The sequence below is a fragment of the Eptesicus fuscus genome, unplaced genomic scaffold (assembly GCF_027574615.1).
Source record: "Eptesicus fuscus isolate TK198812 unplaced genomic scaffold, DD_ASM_mEF_20220401 scaffold_70, whole genome shotgun sequence".
NCBI classification, from domain to species: Eukaryota; Metazoa; Chordata; class Mammalia; order Chiroptera; family Vespertilionidae; genus Eptesicus; species Eptesicus fuscus.
The window spans coordinates 51,088-62,399 of NW_026557634.1; the positions used below are offsets into that span (position 1 = coordinate 51,088).

An 11,312-nucleotide genomic window follows, 5' to 3' on the forward strand; every position below is an offset into this window, starting at 1 on the left:
GGAGAGATTTTCTTGGAGTAAAACATCATAAATGTGAACACTTGGTGTGGGATGGGTTTCAGGACATGTGAGTAGGAGCAGGAGATAAAATAGGAGAAGCTCTAGGGAGGGGGAAATAGACCTGGGAATAAGGCCATTTAGGAAGAGGCTGTTGGAGACAGCTGTGTCCCTGGGGTCCTGATGTAAGTGCTTCCTTCAAAGGCTCTCATGAAAGAGAATAAATAGCTCAACTGCCTGGGCCCCAACAAACTGAATTTCATCTCCAATCTCACGTCTGTTCCTGAAGACTCAGTAAAAGCTGGTAAGTGAAATAGACATCTATGGGTAGAGTGGTTTCAGGATCAGGGTCAGGACTGAGCTGGTCAGGCCATACAGGCCAGAGGGGTCAGGACTCTTTGATGTTATTGATATATATGGATGCAGAATTATAAAGATGAGAAGCATCTTTCTGGTTGGTTACAGAAGAAGTGGAGGGTAAGAAGTGGGAAGGGAGTTTGAGAGTACTAGTATATGGGTAGCTGAGGTTAATGAAGGTTGGCAAATAAAGAAAAGTAATCCTATATAATAAAGGGCTAATATGCAAATTGTCCCCTCGGGCAGGAGTTCAACCGAGTGGGAGTGCGGCTGCCAACCAGCCAGATCAGGGCCCCCACTGGCCTCCCCAACTTCCCATAACCTCCCCCCACCCCCACTAAGCCCCACCCTGATTGCCTCCCCCACCTGTTCGGGGTGGGGCCAGCTGACCAACTGCCCACTGCCCCTTCCTCTGGCCGGCCCCACCTCCAATTGGGACCCCACCCGTGCATGAATTCGTGCACAGGGCTTCTAGTCCAATATATGACAAGTGTTCTAATAATGAGATGACATGAGAAAACAGAAAAGATATTGACTTAGACTGCAGACCCCTCTTGGCAAATAGGAGAAGAGCCCTGAGAATGACACGGATCTGTGCTGGCCTTCCCAAAGCAGGACTTGGGAAGTGAGCCAGGACACCTTGGGCTATTGTGAAAGGGGAATAATGGGGGAAGAGCATTGAGTGGAACATGTAGATAAACTTGTGTCAGACCAAAGTCACTCTACCTTGGACAGGAGACCAATTGAACAGGCATATCTTCGACCTTTGAGCCCCCTGGTTTCTCTCTCTGGCTCCAATGAACACAATTTCCTCTGCTGCTCCCTTTCCTCAAACACACGGCCATCACTAGCTTCCATAATCTCCCCTCCTTTCCAGCTCTGCATTTGTTGCTTTGTGTCTTCTGTGGCCTCTTCTTTCTTGCCATTTCCCCCCTTTACATTCCCAGTCAGGTCTATGGGGACACACACCAGCCACACCAGCTCTCACATCCCTCTGATACCATCCCACTTTTTTTTTTTTCTTTTTCCATGCAGGAGGTCAGCTGCCTTCACTGGAGGCAACTTACAAAAATTATCTTTCTTGTTGAAAGTATTACAGATGTCCCCTCTTTTTTTCCCATTGACTCCCAGCACCCCACACCCATCCCTTCCAGGCCTTCATCACACTATTGTCTGTGTCCATGGGCTATGTACATATGCATACAAATCCCCCAGTTAATCTCTCCCCACCCTTCTACTCCCTCTGAGATTTGTCAGTCTGTTCCATGCTTCTATGTTTCTGGATCTATTTTGCTCATCAGTTTATTTTGTTCATTAGACCCACATATGAGTGAGATCATGTGATACTGATCTTTCTCTGACTGGCTTATTTTGCTTAGCATAACACTCTCCAGGTCCTTCCATGCTGACTAAAAGGGTAAGAGATCCTTCTGTTTTACAGCTGCATAGTATTTTACAGTATAAATGTATCACAGCTTTTTTATCCATTCATCTACTGATGCACTTGGGCTGTTTCCAGATCTTAGCTATTGTAAATTGTGCTGCAATGAACATAGGGGTACATATGGTGCATATATTCTTTCTGATTGGTGTTTCAGGTTTTCTTAGGATATATTCCTAGAAGTGGGATCATTGGGTCAAGTGGCAGTTCCATTTTTAATTTTTTGAGGAAAATCCATATTGTTTTCCATAGTGGCTGCACTAGTCTGCATTCCCACCAGCAGTGTACAAGGGTCCCCTTTTCTCCACATCCTTGCCAGCACTTGTTGTTTGTTGATTTGTTGATGTTAGTCATTATAACTTGCAGAGAACTTTTTCATAAAGCAGCCATATGCTCTGCAGGACACAGTACCATAACTAGGCCAGATGATTGGATCCTTTTGGTAGGTGACTCTGATAACAGACCACCTTCCTCCAGCACTTGGAGGATGGTAATTGGTAATTTTCCCCAGAAAGGAAAATTATTGGGCATCATGTGGGTAACTGGAGTGGAAGAAATAATGTTATTGAGCATGAGCTATAACTTAGCTATGGAGCTAGATATTTTAAAATATTTTTTTATTAGGAGGAATTAAAATAGGTCTTCAGCTCTTCAACCTATCTGTTTATGTCAAACCATAAGTTCATAGGACTCGGTCAAATTCCCTTTTCTCCCCCTATATCTCCAGTTTGTAATATGGTACCTGAAAAACAGTTACTGCTTCCTAAATGACAGAGTTCACGAATGAATGAACGCACACTAAGAATTAAATGATAGAATTTCCACCTGAAGAAAAAGCTTTAAAATATCATGCACAATGCCTCCCAGCAACAATGCCTTACTTTCAAATTTTAGTCATTTATAAACTTAGTTCCTTCAGTTGTGAGCATGAGCAGTGCCTCACCTCAGGCACACAGGCCCTGTTCATGCTACCTCTTAAAGTCCCCTTGACTCACTTCACAAGCGAGCAGATTGTATATGTTGAAACCAGAGAGAGTTCAAATCTCATTTCTGACAATTATACCAAATTTGCCTGAACAAACATCTCCCAGCTTTTTTCAGTATTCCCTATGCACAGCCACCTGGAGTTGAACACTGTTTAATGAAGATGCTATATACTTTGATTTGAATACCCATGTTTTCTTTTGTTGTTTTTCTTTCTCTTCTTTATGATAAAGTACCCACCACAAAGGTAAGTTCAAGTTCTTCACGTTCAAGAAACACTTGTTACAGCCTTTCCAGATACATAGAACAATTCCCTTTTGTCTTTTTATAATCCTCTGTTTGTAGGAGAAATACATTCAACAAAATGTTTTCTTTGATTAGCTGGGAATATGTATACCTTTTAATCATTCATTAAGGCAGAGACTATATTCTATTACCTTTTATGTTTCTTTTGATTTGCATGTTCAAAGAAGAAGGAATGTGTCAAAAGTTCTTGGTGCCTTCAGAAAGAATATTGCAAGGAGTAGTATGTTTTCCTGTGTCTGTGAATAAGAAGTGATGTCTGTGGTGGTCTCCCCACATATGACTACCTTAAACCACACTGGTGTTAGCCACACAGTCTTCCGCTTGCTGGGTATCCCTGGCCTAGAGAACCAGCACATGTGGATTTCCATCCCCTTCTTCATTTCCTATATCATTGCCCTGTTTGGGAATAGTCTGCTCATCATTGTTATCCTCACAAAGAGCAGCCTCCATGAACCCATGTACCTCTTCCTCTGCATGCTGGCCACAGCAGACATTGTCCTCTCCACGTGCACAGTACCTCAGGCCTTGGCCATCTTCTGGTTCCATGCTGGGGAGATCTCCTTGGATCGCTGCATCGCTCAGTTCTTCATCATCCACTGCACTTTCATCTCTGAGTCAGGGATCCTGCTGGTGATGGCATTTGACCGCTACATTGCCATATGCTACCCGCTGAGATACACAGCTATTCTTACATATACACTGATTGGGAAAATTGGTGTTACCATCTTTTTGAGAAGTTATTGTACAATTTTCCCCATAATATTTCTTTTGAAAAGGTTGACTTTCTGCCAAAATAATATTATCCCGCATACCTTTTGTGAACACATCGGCTTGGCCAAATATGCTTGTAATGATATCCGAGTGAACATCTGGTATGGACTTTTTGTAATAATAATGACAGTGGTTTTAGATGTGCTGTTAATTTTTGTTTCCTATGTGCTGATTCTCCATGCTGTCTTCCACATGTCTTCCCAAGATGCTCGTCAGAAAGCTCTCAATACATGTGGTTCCCATGTCTGCATCATCATCCTCTTTTATGGGCCTGCCATCTTCACTACTCTTACTCAGCGGTTTGGACGCCACATTCCTCCTCATATCCACATTTTGTTTGCTAATGTCTGCATTGTGGTTCCACCTATGCTGAATCCCATCATATATGGGATCAAGACCAAGCAAATCCGAGAGCAGGCTATTCACATGTTTTTCCCAAATCAGGAATAACTTTGGAAGAGGACCAGAATTTTTAGCATCTATAGCTAGCTATTTATGGTGTGATCTATGGAAGTGGTGGGTGGAAATATTAGTGGTAAACTGAAACACTAGGAAATAGCTCGAAGATTGTGTTTCTGAAGCAAGTTCACCAAGAATGTTATAGGATGTGAGTATTCAACTGTCAACGAGAGAGAGAGAGAGAGAGAGAGAGAGAGAGAGAGAGAGAGAGAGAGAGAGAGAGAAAATGGCCATGGTTTGCTTTCTACAACTTTCTTAGTCCTCTTAGTTGCTTTTTCTTACTAATTTAAAAATAACAATTCTTATTTTAAGGACAAAGCACTTAAAATTATTTTTTTTAAAAAAATTCTTACCCAAGGATATTTTTCCTGTTGATTTTTAGAGAGAGTGGAAGGTAGGGAAAAAGGGGGGAAAAGAAGGTGGGGGAGAGATTAAGAGGGGGGGGGAAGGGAGAGAGGTGAGTGAAGTAGCATGAGAGAACTTTGTGGTAATAGTGAAACAGGAATTTTAGGGGTAAGCTAGAACAGGTTTAGGATATTTTAGAAATTTTGGAAATTAAGGGGACCATGGAGGAAAGCACAGGGCTGTTTTAGAGCAGCAGAAGGTATATTTTCATAGAATGAGGAAGCTGGAAATCTGCAACAGGTATATTTCCATAGAATGAGGAAGCTGGGAACAGTCTATATTTACAAATTAAAGAGAAGGAATCCCTTCATTCAGAAGGAGGAGAAGAAATCCCAAAAGGGGGGGAACAATAAGGAAGGAGGGGGAGAAATTCATATTTGCCATGTGAGGTTCAACCTTTGAGCCCAGGAGTTACTATAGTAACCAGTCTAAGGGAATAGTGACCAATCAGAGGGGACACGGGGTACCGGGATCTGCAGCCTTTCTAAGCCATTGGGAAGAGGAACTCAGTGGGACCCTTTCCCCCTCCCTACTTGGGAGTTCATTCTGTGGGACTCTTCCCTCTCCCCATGTGGGAGTCTGTACTTGTTCTTCAATAAATCTCCACTTTTGCTATACTACTTTCAGTCCTTGGATTCATTCTTCGATTCCTGTGGACAAAGAATCCAGGTTCTAGTCCAAAAATTCGGTATCAATGGAACACTTCTCTAAATTGATTGCAGTGGTGCTTACATAAATCTACACATCCTATCCTAATAATAGACAAATATGCAAATTGACCATACCTCTGACACACCCACAAGCCACGCCCACCATCCAATCAGAGCGAGCATGCAAATTAACCCAAGCCAAGATGGCTACAGAGAGCAAGGTTTCCTAGGTAACAGAGGAAGCCAAGCTTTCCGCCTGCCCTTGCCAGGCCTAAGCCTCCACTCAAGCTACAAAGTTTCAATTATAGAAGGTAAACAAATTCAAACAGAAATGGCAGCAGAATGGAGCTTGAGAGAGCAGGCCAGGGTTGCTCCTGGCAACAGGGGAAGCAAAGCTTTCCACACACCCTGGCCAGGCCCACCCGCTTAAGGCTACAAAGTTTCAATTATAACCCCCAACACAAATGGCTGCCGGCCGCAGAGGGAGCCCCAGGCTTGGCTCCACTCCAGGCTACAAAGTTTCAATTGTAGAAGGAAAATAAATTCCAGATACCAGGGCCTCTGCTTGGGTTGCCAGGGAGCGTGGCCGGCCTGCAAACCACCACAGGCCCCTTGCTCAGGCTGCCCCATGCCCCAAGGGAACCCCACCCTGATCAGGGACACCCTTCAGGGCAAACCAGCTGGCCCCCACCCATGCACCAGGCCTCTATCCTATCTAATAAAAGAGTAATCTGCAGATTGATCATCACTGCAACACACAATATAGCTGCCTTCATGTGGTCAAAGATCCTGCCCCCATGTGGACACAAGATGGTCACCACAAGATGGCCAGCAGGAGAGGGCAGTTGGGAGACACCCGGCCTGCAAGGGAGGGCAGTTGGAGGTGATCAACCCTGCAGGAGAGGGCAGTTAGGAGTGGCCAGGCCAGCAGAGGAGGGAAGTTGGGGGCAAACAGGCTGGCAGCAGAGTGGTTAGGGGGTGATCAGGCTGGCAGGCAGAAGCGGTTAGGGGCAATCAGACAAGCAGTTGGGAGCCAGCAGTCCTGGATTGTGAGAGGGATGTCCGACTGCCCAGTGGGATCAGGCCTAAACGGGCAGTCGGACATCCCTCGAGGGGTCCCAGATTGGAGAGGGTACAGGCTGGGCTGAGGGACAACCCCCCTCCGTGCACGAATTTCATGCACCGGGCCTCTAGTCGATACTAATAAAAAGGTAAGCCGAAACGGGTTTGGCTCAGTGGATAGAGCGTCAGCCTACGGACTCAAGGGTCCCAGGTTCGATTCCGGTCAAGGGCATGTACCTTGGTTGCGGGCACATCCCCAGTAGGGGTTGTGCAAGAGGCAGCTGATCGATGTTTCTCTCTCATTGATGTTTCAAACTCTCTATCCCTCTCTCTTCCTCTCTGTAAAAAATCAATAAAATATATATTTTTAAAAAAAGGTAATATGCTAATTAGACCAGGTTGACCGGCCATCTTCCGGACGTCTGACTTCCTTCTGGACAAAGCCATGGTAGTGGGGGCCAAGGCAGAGGCAGTTAGGGGCGAGATCAGGCCGGCAGGGGAGGGCAGTTGGGGGCGAGATCAGGCCAGCAGAGGAGGGCAGTTGGGGGCAAGATCAGGCCTGCAGGGGAGGGCAGTTGGGGGCAAGATTGGGCCGGCAGGGGAGAACAGTTAGTGGTGATCAGGTAGGCAGGCAGAGGAGTTAGGGGCAATCAGGCAGGCAGGCAGGTGAGCGGTTAGGAGCCAGCAGTCCCAGATTGTGAGAGGGATGTCTGACTGCTAAACTGGCAGTCTGACTGCTAAACCGGCAGTCGGACATCCCCCAAGGGATCCCCAATTGGAGAGGGTGCAGGCTGGGCTGAGGGAACCCACCTCCCACCCCCCGTGCATGAATTTCATGCACCGGGCCACTAGTATGGTAATATTGCATAGAACTACACACACACACACAATAAATGCATTTAAAATTATTGATCCTATCTAATAAAAGGGTAATATGCAAATTGACTATCACTCCAACACACAAGATGGCTGCCTCATGTGGTCAAAAATGGCCGCCCCTATGTGGACACATGATGGCCACCACAAGATGGCCTGCAGGGGAGGGCAGTTGTGGGCAATCAGGCCTGTAGGGGAGGACAGTTGGGGACCAGGCCGGCAGGGGAGGGCAGTTGGAGGGACGAGGCCTGAAGTGGAGGGCAGTTGGGGGATCCAAGCCTGCTAGGAGGGATGTGGGGGAACCAGGACAGCAGGGGAGGGCAGTTTGGGGTGACTGGTCCAGCAGGAGAGGGTAGTTAGGGGCAACCAGGTATGCAGGGGAGGGCAGTTTGGAGCAACCAGGCTTGTAAGAGCAGGCAGTTGGGAGGGACAAGGCCTGCAGGGGAGGGCAGTTAGGGGGGACCAGGGGAGGGCAGTTAGGCATCAATCAGGCTGGCAGGGGAGTGTTTAGGGGTGATCAGGCTGGCAGGCAGAAGCAGTTAGGGGCAATGAGGCAGGCAGGCAGGTGAGCAGTTGGGAGACAGCAGTTTTGAATTGTGAGAGGGATCTCAGATTGGAGATGGTGCAGGCTGGGCTGAGGGTCACCCTGAGCCCACCATGCACAAATTTTGTGCACTGGGCCTCTAGTATTTAAATAAGATATGTGGATTTTACTAACGTCACTTTGTTTAGATATTATACTCTAGTTATGCAAGATATTACTATTGGGTAATATTGAGTGAATGGTACAAAGGATCATCAATCTTTACAATGTTGTGTTTTTTGTGTATGTGTTTTTTACAAGCACCTGTGAATCTATAACTATTTCAAACTATATTACAAAGCTACAGTAGTCAGACAATATGGTACTGGCAGAAAAACAGACACACAGATCAATGGAACAGAACACACAGAAAGAAGTAAACTCTCACACATATGGTGAACTAATATTTGACAAGGGAACCAAGGATAATTATTGGGGAATGGATGGTCTCTTAAATAAATGTTGTTCATAAAACTGGATAATCACAGAAGAATGAAAGTGGACCCTGAACTTACACCACTCAAAAAAAAAAAAAAAAAAGAAAGAAAAAAAGAAGAACTGAAATGGATTAAAAACCTAAACATCAGATCTGAAAATATAAAACTTCTAAAAGAAAACATAAGAAATAAGCTCCTTGACATTGGGTCTGCCAATGATATTTTGGATGTGACATCAAAAACACAAGCAACAAAAGCAAAATCAATAAGGGGGAACTACATTAAACAAAAGGGCTTTGCATTGGAAAAAAAATGATCAACATAATAAGAAACCTATGGAATTAGAGAAAATATTTGCAAAACAGATACCTGATAAGGGGTTAATATGCAAAATACATAAGGAACTCATACAATGCAAGAGCAAAACACCCACACAACCTAATTTAAAATGGTCTAGGATCTGGATAAACAGTTTTCTATTCTAAAAAAAATGTTTTTATTGATTTTAGAGAGAGAGTAAGGGAAAGGGAAAGAGAGAGAAACCTTGATTGACCGGCTACCTGCCCCTGCCTCCCCCCTCGCACCTGCCCCGGCCCTTACTCCCCCTCCCTCTCCACCCCACCCCGTGATCCAGCTCTGACCAGGAATCAAACTGGTGACCTTTAGGCACATGAGATGATGCCCAAACAGTTGAGCCACACTGGCCAGAGCTAGACAGTTTTTTAAAGAAAACATATAGCCCTTGCTGATTTTGCTCAGTGGATAGAGCATCAACCTGTGGACTGAAGGGTCCTGGGTTTGATTATAGTCAAAGGCACATACCTGGGGTGTGAGCTTGATCCCTAGTGGGGGGTGTGCAGGAGGCAGCCTATCAATGATTCTCTCTCATCATTGATGTTTCTATCTCTCCCTCTCCCCTTTTCTCTGAAATCAATAAATATAAAAAAGACTTAAATGGTCAATAGGTACATAAAAAGATGGTTCAACATCACCAATCATCAAGAAATACAAATTGAAACTATAATTATTAATTACTTTACATTGTTTGAATGGCATTATATAAAAAAAAAAAACACCAAGAGATAGCAAGTGTTGGTGAGAATGTGGGAAAAAAAGCGAAATATTGTGCACTATTGGTGGAATGTAAATTGGTTCAGCCACTTTGGAAAGCAGTTTGAAAGTTCCTTAGAAAATTAAAAACAGAACTACCACATAATCCAGAAAACCTAATTCTGGATGTATATCCCAAGGAAATGAAATCAGCACCTTGAAGAGATATTTGTACTGCTACATTCATCACAGCATATTAACATTAGCTACATATGGAAATAACCTATATATCTGTGTGCTGATGAAAGGACAAAGAAGTAATGTATATATAAAATTTATCTATGAGATAGAAGGAAATCCTGCCATTTGTGAAAATATGGATGGACCTTAAGGACACTGTTTTAAGTGAAACAAGGCAGTCATAAGAGGATTAATACTGCATTATTCTACTTACATGAGGTATCTAAAGTAGATAAAAGCAGAAGTAGAATGTTGATTACTGGGGACTGAGGAGAAAGGGAAATAGGAAATTGATGTTCAGTGAGTCTGAGGTTTTAGTCATACAAAATGCAAACGTTCTAGAGATTTGCTGAACTACATTATACTTATAGTTAACAATACTATCCTACAAGCATGTCAAACTCAAAGGCTAACATGGGCCAAATAAACAAGGTTTAAATTTATGTGGGCCCGCAAAAAATCAAAGCTTCAATTTTCACAGAAATGTAGGTTTATTTCAATAGAGACATGCTGAATATAAAGGGCTGAAATAAATGAGTAATCGTTAATGAGTATTCATTGTGGGCCGAAAATTTGACTTGCTTGCTGTACTGTGTACTTAAAATTTTGTTAGAAAGGTAGATATTATGTTGTGTGTTTTTTTTTTTTTACCACAACCTCCCACCCCCACCCAACTACAAAAAATCCATTTTACCTTTAAAGATTTTAGTGGGTTAAAAATAAAGTGATGAAGTAAGATATACCTGCTAACACTAATAAAAAAAGCTGAAGATATATATATCTCCTTATATAATAAAAGGCTAATATGCAAATTGTTCCCTCAAGCCAGAGCTTGACAACCAGAAGCTTGACCAGTCGCTATGATGTGCACTGCGGCTGCCATTTGACCTGATCCATGCCCGATTGGTGCCCCCAACCTCCTGTGGCCCCTGCCCTGGCTGGCCCAGCCCCCAATCGCCCCTCACCCACCCCCATTGGGGGTGGGGCCAGCTGGCCAACCATCCGTGACTCCTCCCCTCAGCCAGCCAGCTATGCCCCCTCACCCTCATAGCCCTTGATGACTGGCCAGGCTGAGGGACCCACCAGGCCTCTAGTATCCTATATAATAAAGAGATAATGTGCAAATTGACCATACACCCTAACAAGATGGCTGCCTATGACCATGCCAGCAGGGGGATTAGTGAGAGACCACCAAATGACTGAACAAACAGGCTGCATGGGGTGACCAGGTCAGTAGATGGTTTTAGTGAGGGATGATGAAACGACTGAATAAGCAGGCTGTGTGGGGCGATCTGGTCGGCAGCAGGGTTAGTGAGGGACGACCAAACGACTGAACAGCAGGCTGCGTGGGGTGACCAGGCTGGCGGGGGGGCCATGAGGGATGACCAGGCCAGCAGTGGGGGGCAGTTAGGGGTGACCAGGTCAACAGGGGGTGCAATTGGGGGTGACCAGTCTGGCAGTGAGGGCAGTTGGGGGCGATTAGGCTGGCGGGGGGGGGGGGCAGTGAGGGGTGACTAGACCTGCAGGGGGGGCAGTTAGTGGCAATCAGGCAAGCAGGCATGTGAGTGATTAGGAGCCAGCAGTCCAGGATTGTGAGAGGGATGTCCGACTGCCGGTTTAGGCCTGATCCCTGGAGGGGTTCCAGACTAGAGAGGGTGCAGGCTGGGCTGAGGGGACCCCTCCCCCATCCACAC

General features: G+C 45.1%; 1 protein-coding gene across 1 annotated transcript; it reads left to right on the forward strand.

Annotated features, from left to right (window-relative positions):
* The first annotated feature begins 3,361 nt into the window (after positions 1 to 3,361).
* LOC103304538 (olfactory receptor 52B4-like) lies at positions 3,362 to 4,306 on the forward strand. Its single transcript, XM_008161402.3, has one exon. The coding sequence runs from the start codon at positions 3,362 to 3,364 to the stop codon at positions 4,304 to 4,306; it is 945 nt and encodes a 314-aa protein (XP_008159624.2).
* Positions 4,307 to 11,312: the final 7,006 nt, after the last annotated feature.

Coding starts and splice junctions, on each gene's coding strand:
- LOC103304538 (XM_008161402.3), top strand. CDS start 3,362: ATGACTACCTTAAACCACACTGGTGTTAGCCACACAGTCTTCCGCTTG.